We start from the raw sequence: 20,444 nt of genomic DNA, 5'->3' as shown, positions 1-20,444 counted from the left end.
GAGCTGCCAGACTAATCACAAAAGGTCATTATTAAAAAAGAAAAAAAAAAGAAGAAGAAGAAGAAAAGAAAAAACTGCCTCCCTACTGGGATTTTTTGTCTCCTTTTTTGTGCATGTGTTTGGGGGCGGGGCGGAGTATATAATCTGGTTTGTCTTCTCTGGTTACTTATAAAAGAATAACATGTCCAGTGAACCCAGACAACATTCACAACATTCAATTATCTACGGACAGGTATAAAACTACCAGCGACAGCTCAGTTCATCACAAGAGAAATGGGTATTCCTTTACATTAAAAGGTTGAAACAGACGACGAGGCAATTATGATCTATTTGCTAAATACTACATCTACAATTCACTCACTCCGGTGGCTTTTGGGCCTCTTGCATAGCAGCTTGCGCCAGACCTCTCCGCGTTTCCCTGTTAAGTGCTTCATCTCTCCAGTTATTCTGAGGATCCTCCTCTCTAAATTATTCTCTTGATATCTCTGGACATTATCTTTCCATCTCATCCTCGGTCTCCCCACCGGTCTCCTCCCTCCTACTGACCCTTCCATAATCAATTAGGGCACTCTACCCTCCTCCATCCTAACTACATATGTAACCAGCGCAGCGTATCATCTGCGATCTTACATAGCCAATAATTATTAGAGGATGCATGGTTAAATCTCTCATTTCTTTGCTATGCCTTCTTCTTCCAACACCTTCATTTATGTCGTAAAAGGGACCTGTTATTCTACGCAGGTTATTTTCAAAAATCAGTATTCTCTGTTACTGACGTTTAGCCAGCATCCAGGTCTCACAACCTAGATTTTACACATGCTGATTTTTCCCTCATCTGACCATGCTTCAGTTTCAACGTTAAACAAAATCAGACTTCTAGTTTTCAAAGGATTCTTCTTCTGTCAATCAAAATTTATTGATGTTTTCAAGTACCAGAAAACGTACCTGAGAGATAAGAAACTACACGCGTCTGTAATTCTACTCTGAATCAGAAAAATTCTTTTCTTGTCCCAATTCTCCTAACATACCCGTGTACTTTTTGCTTGACCATGATAAATACCTATGCGATTTTTCAATGTCAAGTGTGTCAGTAACGAATCCATATCTGGGGTAGTACACTTTTCCGCCTCTTCATCAATATCTTACGAGAACACAAACCTTATATCTTTACTTTTACTCAGAATTTTGCCTTCTTCCTGGATGCTACTTTACTGTACACCCGTTCTCATCCTGTGCTGATCAGGGGAGTCTACTCTCTTCTAACCTTCCCGTCTTTATCATTTCCCTAGTGAAACTCATCTTCTTTATATACAAATACAGTACCTATCATCAATGCACCAAGGATATTATCTCTAAATAGAATAAAGTAAATGTGGGCATTTTCAGTAGTTGTATAACAAATGTCATTCATATACATTTGTCGAGTATTCTTTCTTCTCTTCCAGTCATGTCTGAGAATTTGGTAACAGCCTCTAAGCCCTGACAGTATTTTGGTAAAGATATAAGGTTTCCTTCACATGTCTGGGTGACGGGCTGACAAAAATATGAAATATGCTGGGCCAAAAAATTCTCCATATATGCCTCGCGAGCTTTTTCTGCAAGACTTATGGTCTATTCCCACGTCTGGGGGTAGGAAGGGTTGTTTTCTAAGATCATTCACCCTTCTAAGACTGAATTACATGCTGCCCAGTCTAGTGCACTACAGCCCAGCTATCTAACCAACCTAAAACCACTGTAATTCCGTCGTAATGTCGCCGCTTCTTGTTACATTCTCTCAAACACAACAGGTACTACATGACGTATAACACAACAGGTACAGTATGCAGCAAAACTCGAGTGACCCGATTTCAGTGATTTTCGTTCAAAAAGTGACTAACTGGCAACTCTTACCTTCTTCACATTTCTAATGACACTGAATTGCAACGGCGAAACATTTTGGAACTTCGCTCATAAAAAGATCCAGTTCATTTAGCATGGTTTTATAGTATAATGTTATATATTTTTTATCAAAATCATAGCTAGGTCATTAGAAAAAACATTAACACCTTAGTTTTTAATCATGGTAAATATGAAAAGACGTAAATATTAAACGAATTTTACATGTTAGCCATCATAGTAATTTATTTAATGTAATGAACGTAACGGAGATGTAGTTGTGGGCGTGGCCTAACATGACGTCAACTGTGGTCATTTGCCAAACATGGTTGGAGCAACCCGACAGCGACCGGAAACGTCACCCCCAACAAGGAGAGCTATAGTTGAGCTGCATCTCGCCAGATTTTCAAAAAAAGACATAGCTAATCGTCTTAATATTAACAAGACAACTGTGTATAGATGGCTAAAACGATACAACGACGGAGAAGGATTGAAAAGCCACCCTAGATCTGGGAGACCCCGCTGCACAACCGCAGAAGAAGACGAAGTGTTAATTAACTTTATAACCAAACACCCGTTTTCGTCATCATTTTCAGTGAAACGAGAAACAAATATACAAACATCAGTTGACACTGTAAGACGTCGGTTTCGAGAAGCTGGTCTTCTATGTAGGAAACCTGCGCTCAAGCCTCTACTTACACAGACGCATATGGACCATCGTCTCGGGTTTGCGCTCGAATATCTGTCCAAGAGCGAGCAGTTTTGGGAAACTGTTATATTTTGTGACGAGAAGACTTTTTGCAACGACCAACAGGGAAGACTGCACTGCTGGCGTCCAGGAAAACCAGTAATGAACATTTACTTATTTTGCCTTATATTTTTACGTGGTAGCCTAGGTGTGATATACTTTGTATTATAGGCCTAGTCTGTATATATGCTAAAGCTTTAATGAATAGTAATTCCTCTTACACTGGTTTTTAAACCTGCTGACAAATATCTTTAATGGAAGTTACGATGTAATCAGGAGAAATAATGCAAGAGAAGATATAAATTAATCTGACCTAGGGTGGGAGTTGGGAATTGTCATTACTGAGGAAGCAGTTTAAATGTCTATAAAATCCCGCCTCCGCTTCGACCGCCTGCGCTTCGAAGTGTTGCTTGGCGGGAAACCAGTCGCAGAGGAAGTTCGTGCTAGCTTTCCTTCGAGTCTCGTGAATGTTTGAATACACATTGCACTGACTTAAAAGTCGTTTAAGGTTACTATGCTATGACAACTTTCCTTATGCCTCTTTTCCGAATTCATAATATATACTATTAGGCCTACAACCAAAGATTTCTTTTAATTATTTCACTGTAAAACTAAGTCTGGCAGAAAATACAACTGACGTAGCTGTTTCTAATATTTAAATAAGTTTTGGTTAAATGCATATTAAAGAACTGTATATATATATATATATATATATATATATATATATATATATATATATAATATATTACATAGTTTTATAGAATAACCTTACAGTGTTTTCTTAACAATGCACTTCAAGTCTTAAAAGTTAAAAGTTCGGTGTTATAGCAAATATTACTGAAAGTATGGCTTAATAAAAGCGCCAGTTCTTTTTTTCTAATCCATAAGATCTATTGATGAGAGGAAGAACTGCAGTTAAAACAGTTTCTTTTATATTTAAAAGTAAGCCCACTGTCATTGTTTCTCTCCGAATATCTGTAAATTTATATTTTCTCTAAATCCTTCTCTCTATTTTTTTCAGATTTGAGGATAAATATGTAGAACCAAATCGACGAAGTGGGAGGATAACCGCTGGCCTTTTGGTTGGATGGCGTCTTGCGGACCAGGTGCTTTAGTGCCAATCCATGAGCGATTAAATGGCAGGCAGTATGTTGACATTCTTGACGAGGTGCTGATTCCATCTGTTAGGATGCTACTGATTCCGGAACCGTTGCCCATATTCTTGGCAATGGACAACTCCTCTGTTCATAATAGCATGCCAGTAAGAAAGTGGTTACAGCAGCATCCAGAAGTTATTCGGATCGACTGGCCTGCAAAATCTCCGGATCTCAATCCCATTGAAAATTTATGGGCCATTATGACAAAGGAATGGGATGGCTCCGTTCTGAACAGTAAACAAGCCATCATAAGCCATTGCTTGTCAGTGTGGGAGTCAATGCGTGGGGAAAATATTTGCAGTAGACTGGTTGACAGTATTCCTAGACGGCTTAATTCGGTAATAGACAACCTAGGCTCACATACTAAATATTAATTAACCCTCTCTTCTCTCTCTCTCTCTCTCTCTCTCTCTCTCTCTCTCTCTCTCTCTGTATGTATGTATGTATGTGTAGCTATATATGTATGACGTGTTTTAAAAGACGAGGTTGTGTTTACTCTATTTGTTTTGCTGGAATTTGTATATTATTTTTCACAGGGACCTATGTATTTCAAAGAATTATACGTATTTTTTTAAAAATAATTATATTGGTATACCATTTACTTAACCTATACCGTTTTTATTATCAATCATATTCATTGTTTGCTGCTTGGTTTATTAATGCCTTTACTAAGTTACATTTCTTGAGATCTACCTAAGATTTCATTAGACCCAACTGGTGAAGGGTGCATAGTGGCCCGCCAATGGCTTAGCTTGCCTTATTACCCGTAGGCCAAGTGCACTTCGCGCTTCTCGATTATATCATTCTCATTAAGCCTATAGGCCTATGAAGAAAATAATGACGGAAGTATACCACACCAAGACTGTGGAAGAATTTCACAAATCCTGCTTTATGGTCTTATAGACACCCTTCATAAGTTACAAAGATTTGATGCAACTTGTTGCTGTCTGGAATATAGCCCAGTATGTTATAAAGCCAATAGCATTGGCCTAGCCATTATTGTTTATAATACGTTGCAGTTGTCATTCTGTAGAATCTGCACTCGACAGTTGTAGCTGATAATATCCGACCTGATTATAGTCTTCCATTCCTAAAGTAAAAGTAAAATAATATAAATTAGTTGTGTTTCTAATAGCGAAGATTACTCTTCACACTCGCTTATTTATTCAGTTATTTATTTATTTACTTTTCTTCAAACTGAAGAAACCCCTCGGAGACTAGACTTATGTAGCACTAGCTATAACCTAAGCCTAAGCCATAATTTATTGCAAGTATCGAAATCATGATCTCGACTAACATTTGCTTTATACACAAAGCCACAAAAGCTAAAAGTAATAACTTCGAATTCATATCCCAAATGCACCCATTTTTATCATTAGACTATGCTCTGCTCAACTTTTCTCTTGCTCTCCATCGCGATGTCCTCTTTCACAGTGTCCAGACTGACGATTCCACACGACTCATGGAAGTCACGGTGATCTGAGGTTTTCATGCTACAGTAACGTATTTAGTTTTCGTTCAGAAATATTGTAGCGTGAAATATTTTGGTTTTCAGGTTCCAATATATTTCAATTATAAGATTCTATATAACAAGTGACCAACTTTTCCTCATATATACACGTTTATAAAATACGAGATTTAATACTAAGTGGCAACTTGAGAACAACGCTTGTCCAGTACAAAAATAAAAAAGTCACACGAGTTTTGCTGCATACTGTACCATACCACATGAGGTCACGTTTCGACGGACTTGAGCGAGTCAGGGTTATCAAGTCGGTGGGCACTGAAGGCACTCAAGAGTCAACTTACTTGAGTAGTCCCTGGTAGCATTCACTTCTAGAAAGTTACTATTTTCTACATTTTCCCTGAGACCTGTACTTTGCATCGTTTTAAGACTGGTTAGCCTAACTCGAAAGGTTGATTCATTAGCTTTTTTTTTTTCAGAAATGAGTCTGATGTGGAGAGACATGGACGTCTCGGTCTCTACCTTGATTTTTTTTTTTTTTTTTTTTACAATTTCAAATGAGGATAACCAAAATTTTTCAATAATAAAAAAAAAGGAGCACGAGCTATATCATAAACTTTTTTATTTATTGTTGCCTCTTTGTTTCACGACAGAATACTTGCAACATCCATAAGCCGTAATTCTAACAAGGACGTCTCGGTCTTATTACCATGATTTTTTTTTTTTTTTTTTTTTTTGCAATTTCAATTTCAAATGAGGATAACAAAAGTTTTTCAATACCAAAAAACATAACCACGAGCTATCTCATAATCTTTTGGATTTATTGGTGTCTCTTGTTTCACGACAGAATACTTGCAACATCCATAAGCCGTAATTTTCGACACGTGTACGATTACTCTAGCCTCAGCAAACTAATCCTAATAAAAAATGTAATAATGCGATAACTAGATTTCCGTTGTATAAACTGAGCATTAACCATTCCGCGCGAAGCTACGTAACCCCAAATCTCAAACAAAACCAACAAATGATAAAATGCAGTCGAAGGAATCTACATCTGGTCACAAGGAACGTTCTTAGCGCTGCACAGAAGGAATTTCCTGGAAAAAAAAACCCTGGAGGTTGTCATGAATGTGAGGCATCTACGAGGCCATAAAAGTTGTGAAGACTCCACGGAGCCCTCGCAGGGAAGAGAGGAATACTGCTCGAATGACTTTTTTTCTGTATTATTTTTTTCCTTACAGCATATCTTATGGCTGCACACAAAACCAATAGCTTTCCTGCATGGTTCCCCATCCTTCCATTTATAAACGCATTTAGCTTTCAACTTCTAATATTGACAATTATTCTAAAAAATATTTGAAATGCGAGCGTCTACGGTAGAGCTCAGTCATTGTTACTTAACACTAGGGGAAAAGAAATATCAGCAAAATTATACCAGACTTGTTCCATAACCTTTTAAGTAAAGTTTCTCTCTCTCTCTCTCTCATCAGTACGGTTATAATGCTGAAAACAACTAATTGAAAAAAGTAAGTCTAACAGGTTATCCCTTATGACCCCAGCGAAAGACTCGTAACCAGACTGTTTTTCTGGTGTCATCTTGGGTGGAACGATCAACATAGTCCTTCACAGAAAGTCTGGACAAAGGACTGAATACCAATAACTATATATAATCACAAACCAACGTGGTTAAAAATGAAGCGTTTTGCGAGTGTTGCTGTTTTGAGGAATTTCGTCTACTAGTGTGTCTTTCTAGTGACATCTGGCAACCCTCCGTGGCTTTTCCGACCACAGGCCACGGCACTGAGGAATAAAATTCTTCACTTTGCCTTTTTATGTTTTATTATGAAAATAAGGTTATAAAACATATCCTGCTTATTTATATAAAAGTATTTTATTGAAATCCTTTATTTTTCTTCGTCAAAAAATACTTTTTTCTGCATTCTAGCCATTAAATCATAAATAACGTAAAAACAATCAGAAGAAAAAACGGCATCGCTGCTTGCGACTCGAGGCTGCAAATCTTTCTTTTAAGACTGATTGATTTGTTAGTTCTTGCTGGCATCGCAACGACGAGGTTCCTGATGCCGTTTCTTTCTTTCAAGAGGTTTCACCCATTGACTATGTAAGGAATCGGCCGATCCTAACTCAACTGATGAACATTCACACCAGAGATCTCCTCCTCAGGTAACTTCCAGCCCGATTTCCTCTTTGAGATATCCCAGGTACCTTCAACAGACAGCCCGGGTTCGCTCCCCGCGGCCGCTAATGCGGAACCAGAGGAATTTATTTCTGACGATTAGATTGATGATTGGAGGGTGGACGATCAACGCACCAATTCGCAGCCCTCTATTCTAGCCTCAGTAGTTTTTAAGCTCTGAGGGCGGAGAGAGAGAATGTGCGGATGGACAGAGAAAGCAGGCACAATAGCTTTCTTTTCAGAAAACTATTAAAAAGCTCGAGTATTCGCCTCTTCGTAGTTTTATTTTCAAGTTTTATTTTCATGCAACATTTTCTAATCAATTCAAGAGTGGTCAATTAAAACTGAAATGTCCCTGAAGAATAAAGAAACGGTCGCTACTCATCACCCAAACAAGCTTCGGGCTGCTCTATGAACAAGAGCCCGTGCTGGCATGAGGTCAGCTTAATCTACAACAACAAACAAGCAAGAGCCGTGACTTACCGTTCTCGGTGTCCAGGGCCAGACGGACCTCTGCGTAAGTGCCGGTGGCAATGACATCCTGCAGGGTGAACCGAGATCCTGGGTCAGGTATGCTGGTGAAGTCTAAGAATTTACTCAATGCCTCGTACGACATGATGGCGATTTATCTGCAAAAAAAAAAAATTAACAATAATAAATAATAAAATAAAAGCAAAAATGTACTCTTTCAGTAGTTTGTCACTTGTTTCTCACAAAATATTCGAAACATATACGAAATAAAGGTGGTTCTCACTGACACCTTTCTAATGGGAAATTGAATCTTTCCTATAGACGAATAAAGTCTTATGGTTTTCTGTCAAGAACATATATATATATATATATATATATATATATATATATATATATATATATATACTACGTATATATATATATATATGAATAACTTGATCACGAAGTATATAAAACATGATGCTATGTATAAATAAAGGTTTTTTGCCACGAAGGAAAAAAATGAAAAAACGAGTTGGCCGAGTACTTTCGGTCCTATTCGGACCCTTTACTGAGGCATACTGATTTTACAAAGAACACCAAAGTCAAAAGAAGGCTTAATATACAAACTGACACTACCAAATCGCCCTTATGGCTAATTTGGTAGTGTCAGTTTGTATATTAAGCCTTCTTTTGACTATGGTGTTCTTTGTAAAATCAGTATGCCTCAGTAAAGGGTCCGAATAGGACCGAAAGTACTCGGCCAACTCGTTTTTTCATTTTTTTCCTTCGTGGCAAAAAAACCTTTATTTATATATATATATATATATATATATATATATATATATCTATATATATAAATTATTCGAGCTACAAATGTCCTTTAATATCTAACTCGCTTTATCTCGGAATTAATGTATTTTCATATATGTAAACTGAAGGGGAATATTTTAGTTGATAATTTCGTCCTCTCATGGGTTCGAACCACCGCCCAGCAAACAGGGAAGATATCAGGACTTCAGTGATGTTATCGATTCGGCTAACAAGTGAGGTTATAAGTTTATACCGGCTCCGACCTTGCAAATCACCGTCAAACTCGGCTAATCGTAATTAGAATCGATATCCAACCCCCTCTACCATGTTAACAAATTCGAGCGTTTGCTGCACGTAGCCATATTATCAATAATTATCACATCACCGTGATTCCTATAAATTATTCGAGCTACAAATATCCTTTAATATCTAATTCGCTCTACCATCGAATTAATATATTTTCATATAGGTAAACTTATAACCTCACTTGTTAGCCGAATCGATAACATCACTGAAGTCCTGATTTCTTCTCTGTCGGCTGGGCGGTGGTTCAAACCCACGAGAGGACGAAATTATCAACTAAAAAATTCCCCTTCGGTTTCATATATGAAAATATATTAATTCCGAGGTAGAGCGAATTAGATATTAAAGGACATTTGTAGCTCGAATAATTTATAGGAATCACGGTGATGTGATAATTATTCATATTGTAACGATTAGTCGTTATTTGTTTTAAACAATTGTTACGATTGTTGCATTGTTTCCCTTACTCGTCAGTATTTATCGTCATGGTGACGAGGTTACTTTTGGCGTGTGTGAGTGACAAGCTGCAGACAGGTTTTGGATGGCGACCTGAGAGGTTCTGGAAAACCTCGGCTGAGAAGGCAACAGCAGCAGCATGGCAGTATTGGAGCAGCTGGAAGTCATTTGTGACTTCTGCAGGAGGATGAGGTCTCATCCGTTTGTGTTTTCGACAATTCTTGTGAATTTGTCTGTGTATTTTGCTGCTTGGGTATTATGTATTATTATTTTTGTTATTGTGATTATTTATGCTGTTAGTGTGATTGCCTGTTTTTATTCAAATCTTTTATTTTTGGTGTCGAGCAAGTGTATGGCTCTGATAATGATGTTAGTGATTTGCATCATTATGCTTATTGTGGTGTCGAACAAGTGTATGGCTCTAATTTAGTGTAATGTTCACTTATATTTTATTTCTGATGGATTTGATTGTTTATATATTTATGGATTATTTTGATAACTAATCATTGTGTATTTTCGCCACCCAAAACCTTTTCTCACTTGCAAATAATGTAACAACCTGTAAATAAATTATTATTTAGGTTATTTTTGTTTATTGTTCAGTCCTCCTCCTTGATTTGTCTTGCTTTTCGTCAGTCATTCCAGCCCAATTTCTTGTTTTTATTTTGAACCTGCTGGTCTCTAATAACGAGACCATTACAATATATATATATATATATATATATATATATATATATTATATTATATATATATATATATATAAGCTTGTTTAGAGGATAGACAGAAGGCCTAACTATTTACCCCACTTTCCAGAAATGAAAAAGGTATATGATGAAAAAAGTAATATATATACATATAAATTTCGAAACAAGTGCGGATTAAACATCAGATCGGAAGCAGAAATAAGAAAAAACGTTTATTTCCATAATTCCAAAAGGAAAAGTTGGAATTAGTAACTCCAAATGAAGCAGAAGAAACCATTTCAAGAAAAGTGTTTTTAAAATAAACCCGGCCAAGTTTATTTATGAATAACCTAAAATAAAATTTTGGAATTCTTTATCCTTACGAAACAAAGGAATCCACAAGAGTAAAAAGAAAAGATAATGATCAAATGGAAAGTCGACTTCGTGGCATTCGTATCTCATAGGCCAAACAAAACTGAGCCAAGAGACACGGTTGCAAATTCAGCTAAGTACCGTTCAAGTGGAACTATGAAACATTTAGACCATGAAGAGCTTTTACGGATATGAGAATCAGGACTCTGTTTCTATAAGACAGAACTAATAATGTCCCTTATCAAACCGGGTGAACAATGAAAACAGGGGGAGATTTTAACGCTTAGTTCTATGCCACGATCAGGTACAAAACTGAAAACAAAATATAAAAGAAATGAGGGGAAGAGCCATAAGAAAACAGTAATAATGTGACAGCATTAAAAAGAAGTAAAAGAAACGCCGAAGTATCTTCGGCGTAGTCGATTTTTCTGTACAGCGTATAATCAAGGCCACCGACAACAGAATTATCTCTGGGGAGTCTCGGTATAATGCTGTGAGCCACGGCCCATAAAACTTTAACCACGTGCCGGTGGTGGTACGTCCTATATCGCTGTCTGACACGCGATTATGGTCAAATTTAATCTTAAATAAAATCAAAACTACTGAATCTAGAGGGCTCCAATTTCTTATGTTTGATGACTGGAAGGAGGATGAGCAACATATCAATTTGCAGCCCTCTAGCCTCGGTAGTTTTTAAGATCTGGGGGCGGACAGACAGACAGAGCCATCTCAATACTTTTCTATTCCAGAAAACTTCAAAAAATCATGTTGTTCCCTAGAGCGGCGTAACAGCAAGTGAGGATAAAAGGGGTCTGACTTGAAAAGATATGAGTGCGGGTTAAGTTTACCTGAAGTAAAGAGCAAACAGAAAACACGTCGTTGTCCTGAGGGAAGGCTTAAAATAAATAAAAAAAAAAAACAGAAAAGTGAAAATAAATTATAATTTATTGTTACTTTTATGTTTTTTTCGTTTTATTTCAATAATTTTCTTGCATATAATTTGCTCTCTATGTGTGTTAAGTATATCTTAGTTTTACCAGACCACTGAGCTGATTAACAGCTCTCCTAGGGCTGGCCCGAAGGATTAGATATATTTTTACATAACTAAGAACCAGTTGGTTGCCTGGCAACGGGACCTACGGCTTATTGTGGGATCCGAACCACATTGTATCGAGAAATGAATTTCTATCACCAGAAATAAATTCCTCTGGTTCCGCGTTGGCCGAGCCGAGAATCGAACTTCGGACCACCGGCTATGTGTGTTGAAGGTTGCTTTATAGTTATAGCACATCTTAACACTTATTATTTTTCAGCAGTTGCTAAATATCTATTCATCCTTTTGCCTATAACTTCTAATTTATGCCGTTTGAACGGCTTTCAGTTCTTTGCAAATCCCTACCATTAACTCCAGCTTAATTAGCATCTTCAGAGCGTCAGCTGTTGATGCTCTCATAAATATTTCGTGCAAAAATATCTTCGTGTTTCCTGCTTATATTTCACGTTGAGAATGACCAAACTCCCACTTCTTCAACTTTAAGAGTAGAAAATATTCCTAATTCTTGTTTCTGGACGTAATGGATTTTACAGGCTAATCTGGTAATCACGACAGCCAATGTTGTAACAGTTTCCTGATAGAAGTAGCATTCTCTAACTTGTAAAACTAATTGGAAACAAAAATCAAGATGACTTAGTTTGGTGCAAAGTGAAATTAAAACATTATCGATGAATTGTAGCTGTGGTGCATTTAATATTCTATATCTGATAGTTCACTTGTACTCAATACTAATATGTAGTTTCTTGTTTGTTTGTTTGTTTGTATGTTATTTTTACGTTGCATGGAACCAGTGTTTATTCAGCAACGGGACTAACGGCTTTACGTGACTTGCGAACCACGTCGAGAGTGAACTTCTATCAACAGAAATACACATATCTGACGCCTCAGTGGAAAGCCCGAGAATCGAACTCGCGGCCGAGGTGACAGGCCAACACCAAGCCGATCATGCCACTGAGACGGTGGAATTATGTTGTTTCAGCGAGGGTTTTTCCTCCCATGAATGTGATTTTTACTTCGGAACTGCTAGGTGTACGCATTATTCCTTCCCCATTAACTAGCAGACCAAGTGTCAAGGGCTGCTTGTAGTTGGAACCGCTAGAAAAATAACATTACCGAAATAAACGGAAGGCCAAACAAGTTAGGGCTAGGGCATCCCTCCCGGTGCAACGAATGTAAATTACGCCGACCCTACCCCTGCCTCAAATGCAACTATAGTAGATTCACATCAACTGTGCATTTGATGTCTAGGCCAGTCCCTTACGACGCTCTTGACTGGCTGTTGATAAGCCAATGACAGGGCTGAAAACTCTCAGTCTCTCTCGAGTGTTCACATTGACAGGATGTGTGTTCCACCTCTCCTGAGGCATTCTTACTGTAGTAGATTCACATCAACCGTACGACGCTCCTGATTGGCTGTTGATAAGCCAGTCACAGGGCTGCTGAAAACTCTGTCTCTCTCGAGAGTTCACATAGGCAGGATGTGTGTTCTTCCTCAGGAGAGGAGGAACACACATCCTGCCTATGTGAACTCTCGAGAGAGACAGAGTTTTCAGCAGCCCTGTGACTGGATTATCAACAGCCAATCAGGAGCGTCGTAAGGGACTGGCCTAGACATCAAATGTACGGTTGATGTGAATCTACTACAGTAAGAATGGAAAACCTTACGCTAACTTCCTCTATCTATCAATAGACCTATACCATTTACAATGGATGTTGCTGTGCCTGTTTGCTTGCTGATCTCTCTCTCTCTCTCTCTCTCTCTCTCTCCTCGATCCTCTTCCTCGCTCTCTCTCTCTCTCTCTCTAGGCTCCGAGGTACATTTGGCTGCTCCTCCTGAGATACAATTAACAAGACTATCCAGATCACCGGGTGACCGACAAACGTCACTATTTCATAAAAATGATAACTACTACGGGTTCAATGTTTTTTTTTTTCTCTCTCTCTCTCTCTTTGCGCTGTGGTATCAGGCTACGAACGGAATTCCCCAAGTTATATACATCATGGCAAGCTACACACTTCAAAGAAATGCCGCTACTGGCAGGCCCTTTATAAATCAGTCAACAAGGGTTGTCGTACACGACAGCTAAATCCTCGACCGTAGATCTCGACTGAAAACGTAATCAGTCATCCATGCGTAAATGTGCGTCGGTGTAGCTCTCTCTCTCTCTCTCTCTCTCTCTCTCTCTCTCTCTCTCTCTCTCTCAACAAAATTATTATTTGCTTACGTCATGAATTTCAAGGCTATAATGAACAGAATGAATAGTAATGTAATAATGAATAACGGAAATTCATTTTGATAAACAACAATTCCTTACGCAAGCATTATGAAGAATCTCTGAATAAGACTTCGAAAACCAAAGAAACCCCAGTCTTTCAGATCTTGAAACAGGACACTGCGGATAATTATGCGTTCCGGAAATGCATATTATCATTATAATTACTTTGTTGAAAATTATGGCAGCTTTCAACGAATTAATCCCATACAGAGATTCTTTTCAGGTCTTCTGATAATTCGTTTTTCTGACTCAGGTAGGTTTTTTAGTAGAAATCCAACAAGCTAGCAGAATCAGATAAACGAATTATCAGAATAATTTAAAAGACCCTGCATACGATTAACTCATTGAAAGCTGCCATTATTTTCAACAAAGCATGTATCATTATTATTATTATTATTATTATTATTATTATTATTATTCAGTAGACGAGACCTACCCACACGAAACTAGCACACCAAAGGGGCCACCGACTTGAAATTTAAGCTTCCAAAAAATATTGGTTTCAACCTCCCACCGAAGGCCTCACACTGCGGCGGTAACTGATCATGATACAAATCCAGTGATTTTTTCATCGCCCTGGCGGAGACGCGAACCCCGACATCTAAGTGACATTCACGACATTAACCACTATACCAATTTCTGCTGTTGGAAATACTTACTAATAAAGTAATACATACATTGTTCATGCCACGTAGCAGGGGTATTATATCGATACCTGTTCTTTCTCGAGAATTAAGAAATCTTTAAATTTAATGAAGCAATTCGAATTTCTCAAGAGAGATTTCACAGTGAACATGATAATAATAATAATAATAATAATAATAATAATATAATAATAATAATAATAATAATAACAATAATATAATAATAATAATAATAATAATAATAATAATAATAATAATAATAAGGACACGCTCTTTCAAACGAGTATCATTGAAAAATATTGTTGCATCAGCTGCATTTAGTTTGTAGAAAAAAATAAAGAAGACTCTTTACAAATTAAATGCAGGTGATACAGCAATATTTTTCAGTAATAATAATAATAATAATAATAATAATAATAATAATAATAATAATAAAATATTCAGCAGTATAAGCCTCAAAATGGAGAAACAAATCCCCAATCACGTAATATAGGTACATATATTTCAAGATAAATCTGAAAAGGGAAATCGACCACTTTCATGAAAGCTTTCTGTACAGATTTATCTTTCAATATATTTACATATACATGGCTGTGGATTTGTTTCTCCCATAATAATAATAATAATAATAATAATAATAATAATAATAATAATAATAATAATAATAATAATAATAATAATAATTTCTTTGACTGGTCTCACCCCATAGTAAATATAAATGACAACTGAGGTATAACCCATGATAATAACACGGTAATAATAATAATAATAATAATAATAATAATAATAATAATAATAATAATAATTTCTTTGACTGGTCTTCCCCTACAGTAAATATAAATGACAGGTGAGGTATCGCCCATAATAATAATAATAATAATAATAATAATAATAATAATAATAATAATAATAATAATAATAATAATAATAATTTCTTTGGTCTTACCCCTACAGTATATATAAATGACAACTGAGATATCACCCATGATGATAATAATAATAATAATAATAAAAATAATAATAATAATAATAATAATAATATTATTATTATTATTACTAATAATAATAATGTAGTTTCTTTGATTGGTCTTACCCTTATTAGTAAATATAAATGACAATTGAGGTATCACCTATGATAATAACGTGGTACCTCAAACGAATATAAAGTACTGACATTGACATGGGAGATGCAATTGCTTTCATACACAATGACAAAACCTCAAGAGCAAAGTGGATACTAGTGTATCATGAAGGGATACTGCCGGTGGATACTAGTGTATCATGAAGGGATACCGCCAGTGGATACTGGTGTGCCACAAAGGGATACTGCCGGTGGATACGGGTGTGCCACGAAGGGATACTGCCGGTGGATAAGGGTGTATCATGAAAGGATACTGCTGGTGGATACTGGTGTGCCACGAAGGGAAACTACCGGCTTACTTAAAATTCAGATGCCATTCAATTATTTTGTAACCAACGGATTCTGGTACTCGAATTAATGTTAATATGCGAAGATGTAGTCGGAGACTTTCAAATTAATTACTGCGTGAAAATGTACTGGGTGACTAAAATTAAATATGTAAAGTTGTAGAAAGCGACTTTACAATTAATTACTGTGTGAAAATGTAATGGGTGACTAAAATTAAATATGTAAAGTTGTAGAAAGCGACTTTACAATTAATTACTGCGTGAAAATGTAATGGGTGACTAAAATTTATTATGTAAAGTTGTAGAAAGCGACTTTACAATTAATTACTGCGTGAAAATGTAATGGGTGACTACAATTAATTATGTAAAGTTGCAGAAAGCGACTTCAAAATTAATTACTGTGTACAGTTTTGATAAGCTAATTTAAAATTAGTGTGTAAAGTTGTCGTATGTGACTTTAAAGTTGGTGACTGTGTAAAGTGTCAATAGGTGACTTTAAAATTAATGAGGCCGTAAAGTTGTAATAGGCACTTTAAAATTAATTAGCGTGTAAAGTTTCAATAGGTGACTTTAAAATGAATTAGTTAGTAAAGTTTGCATAGGTGACTTTAAAATGAATTTGTAAAGTTTCAATAGGTGACTTTAAAATTAATTAGTGTGTAAAGCTTCAATATGTAACTTTAAAACGATTTAGTAAAGTTTGAATAGGTGACTAGAATGTATTAGTAAAGTTTCAATAGGTGGCTTTAAAATTAATTAGTGTGTAAAGTTTCAATATGTAACTTTAAAATTAATTAATTAGTAAAGTTTCAATAGGTGACTTCAAAATTAATTAGTGAATAAGGTTTCAATGGGTGACTTTTAAATTCATTACTATGCAAAGTTGTAATAGGCGACTTCAAAATTAATCACTGTGTAAAACCGTCATTTGGAAACGGCCGCAGACAAGTTGATTACATAACACATATCTAATCAGATGGGGTTACCACACGCCATTTCACACGACTAATCTATTATATCTATCAATTTCAAATAAGTATAACAAGTCCCCCTCACTGGTTCAGAAAAGCGCTGGTGCACTATAATTACTTCGGCCTTGCGCTCCACCGATGCTCTCTCTCTCTCTCCCCTGATCTCTGCGAGGCCTCAATCTCTATCTACAGGTGAAGAAGCCTTTCAACATGCAGGTCAGGAAGCCTCCACGCAGCGGAGAGATTATTATCGGATTTCGAGATTGAAGTTCTATTTCACTCCACCCTTTCACAATAAATGCCATCACTGGGAAATTGTGGCTGGCACCTACACTTCCATTCAATGTGAAGCTTTTTTTAAGTGGGGCTGGTTGGTTTTCATCAAGTTTAGGTGTAACACCAAGCACTGGGGCAGTAACGGTCATTTAGCGCTTACTGTACAACGTTATGAAATTGTAAGAGGTGTTATATCATATAAAACAGGTTTATTTCTTTGAGATAATTTACTATATTTTGAAGTGGGGCATTTTCTCCCAATAGTCCTTTAAGTGGCATATATGTTGTTGGATCTTCGTTTTCTTTCGAGTTTATGGTATTCCTTCAGCAGATGACGGGCTGTGACCAGAGCACGACAATGGTCACCATTCATCCAAAGGTATATCAAGAATGAGAGCCGCCATAATTAACACTTCTCTATCTAAATCAGTTAGCCAGATGTACACCATCCGAGTGAACAGATCCCGGTCATTTTCGAAGTATACTGAACTGTTCAGGAGTACAGAGGTCCTTACACCCTGTGTCGTCGAATTCTTACTGTGACATCTAAGGCTCTCTGACAAAATGCAGCTTATATCGATCAACTGGCTTTCTGAGAACTGGACCATCGCTACAAACCCACACCACCTTCCCTGAATTCTGTGAAAAACCTTTCACACGCCGACAAAGGGGAGTAATACGCTTGCACATAGTAGAATTGAACTGAATATGGAATTTAGGACAAAGGCCAAGCACTGGAGCCTATGAGGCCATTCGGCGCTGAAATGGAAACTGACAGTAAATGGGGTTGATAGGTGTAACAGGAGGAAAACCTCGCAGTTGCATTATGAATCAACCGTTGGGAGAGGGTGGAAAGTAAGAAAGTATGAAAGGGGTTGCAGCTAGGGGCCGAAGGGATGCTGCAAAGAACCTTAAGTAATGCCTACAGTGCACCGCATGAACTGCACTGACAGTACTATCCCCCTAAGGGATACGCTTGCTCATGGCCGACCCGGTTCACCAAAGCGCAGTCGCAGTCGTCCAGAGCAATAAAGCGACTTCTCTCGTTGACTTTCTCACCATCTAAAATGAGATTTCTTCTCTGAGAGCAGGCCAGGCTTCAAATGCTTCTGGCGAGAGCACTTGAAACGGGCAGAAGTCATCGGGATACTTCTAAATTAATTTTGAATCCAAAGACACAGAGGATGGAAGGTTTACTCTCATCAGTGAAGGACGGAAACATTTGTTCCGGCGTAAACGATCAGGACCGTTATCAATGAGAAGAAAAAAATAGATGTGGTGTAGAATTGTAGCAACCCGACCGCCCACCTCATAGGCTTTCTCCCACCCTACATCCTACTAGGACCAGGCCACCCAGCTGTAATGGGCACAGCATCTGTCAGGGTCAAGGAAAAGGGCGTGGTACTAAAGACTGCTGGAAAACCGGAAGGTCGCACAATTCTGGCGCCTGCCCCACCAAGTGGGAAAGGAGTGTATGGAAAAGGGGGAAAAAAAAAGAAAGCTGTAACTACCGAGAGTTGTATCGCTTCATGTATATAAATTATAAACAAATGACATGCATGCCATATGGAATTACCAACAAGCAACACTAAATCTTTCTCAGGTTTAGATGTTTGCTCTCTTAGCTCTGAACCTACTTTTCTCTCCGTGTTCCTCAAGTTTTGTTTTCAAGAGGCGAGTCCATCTTCGCACACTCAGTAGTGCCAATTATTCTCCCAAGCGAGAATGACAAGTTCGTCTCAGTCGCAATATCAAACTATCATATCAAACATTCTACAAGCAAAATATCCTTTGATTCACTGGGACCTACGAAGTCACTCGACGCTGATAGGGAAATTGAGAGCAAAAAGGTTTTAGAGGAGTAACAGGAGGATAACCTCGAAGTGGCACTATGACTCTGTGAAACAATTGCCAGGAGATGGTGGAAAGCAAGATGGAAGAAAGAGAATATGAATGGAGGTCCTGTTACAAGAAATGACTGCTGCACCGGTTCACCCCGACAAAAGGCTAGGCTCCGAGGCGCATCTACAATACAATATCTGAGGAGAGCCTGTCGATAGAACAGCAGCCTCACACCTGTCGGAGGCCATAAGACTGTCGCCTGGCGAGAAGTTGCTGTTCTGGCATCGTGTCGCCAAGTCAACCGGTTCGCCTCGTTTCATTCACTCACTCAGCTGTGGTTCCTGGTGAGGGTTCCCGGAGAGGGAAATCATCTGGACATCGAGATGAACAACTGAATTAATCGCTTGCAATGGGCATTTAGGGAGTTAAAAAGGCGTCGAATTTATGCAGCAACAGTTAGCAAATCGGCTCAGCTGCCTGATTTTAATTGTGAATTTGATTTGGTCCTCAGGACATTTGGCTGTATATGAAAACCATAATAATTCACATACGTTATTTCTGCATGTAAGCTCAATTGAATTCAACAAAAATTAAGTTTGCACATTACCATTTGTCAAAATACAAATATCTACGATGAAAAAGTGTAGTAATTCAACTTCTCATATATATATATATATATATATCTATATATATATATATATATATATATATATATACTATACTATCATATCTACTATATTATACATATATTTATATATATCTATATATATATATATATTATATGATATATATATATATATATTATATATATTTATTTATATTATTTATATATATATATAAATTATATATATATAGATATTATATATATATATAATATATTTATATATATATATATATATATCTATATATATATATATATATATATAGAATTTCGCTCTTCCAGTTCTCAGTAAGTCTTACACAATGAGGCTATTAGACCCATAGGTTCAAGGTGCTTGTAACATTGGCCATCTTGCCTGGGATCTCCGACTGGGTAGGCAAGAATGCTACTGATCACACTACAAAGTCCATTTACACACACACACACACACACACACACACATATATATATATATATATATATATATATATATATATATATACATATCTTTTACCAAGTACCTTTTTCTCATTGATCTCAACTGAAGTTGGTACTACCCATTCGCAGCTGGGTCAATTAATGAGCGGCTGACCGGGATCGACCATGAACATAATCCCAGTTTACTAACGCCTAAGTAAATAAACGATCACCCACTCCATTCCACCCACATACTCACATAGTATATACTATATATATATATATATATATATATATATATATATATATATATATATATATATTACTGACTTTCGAGAGAGCAGCGATTAAAAGTGTATGAGCGTGTTTATGTATAT

General features: G+C 37.0%; 1 protein-coding gene across 1 annotated transcript in view; it reads right to left on the bottom strand.

Annotated features, from left to right (window-relative positions):
• Positions 1-20,444, bottom strand: part of LOC135221817 (neither inactivation nor afterpotential protein C-like) — a 106,492-nt gene that overhangs the window by 76,969 nt on the left and 9,079 nt on the right. Inside the window, 1 exon segment of the mRNA XM_064259710.1 lies at positions 7,926-8,071. Coding sequence (XP_064115780.1) covers positions 7,926-8,058 — 133 coding nt within the window. The 5' untranslated portion in view covers positions 8,059-8,071.

This window comes from Macrobrachium nipponense, chromosome 3 (genome assembly GCF_015104395.2).
Source record: "Macrobrachium nipponense isolate FS-2020 chromosome 3, ASM1510439v2, whole genome shotgun sequence".
NCBI lineage: Eukaryota > Metazoa > Arthropoda > Malacostraca > Decapoda > Palaemonidae > Macrobrachium > Macrobrachium nipponense.
This window is presented reverse-complemented; position numbering and strand designations above follow the sequence as displayed.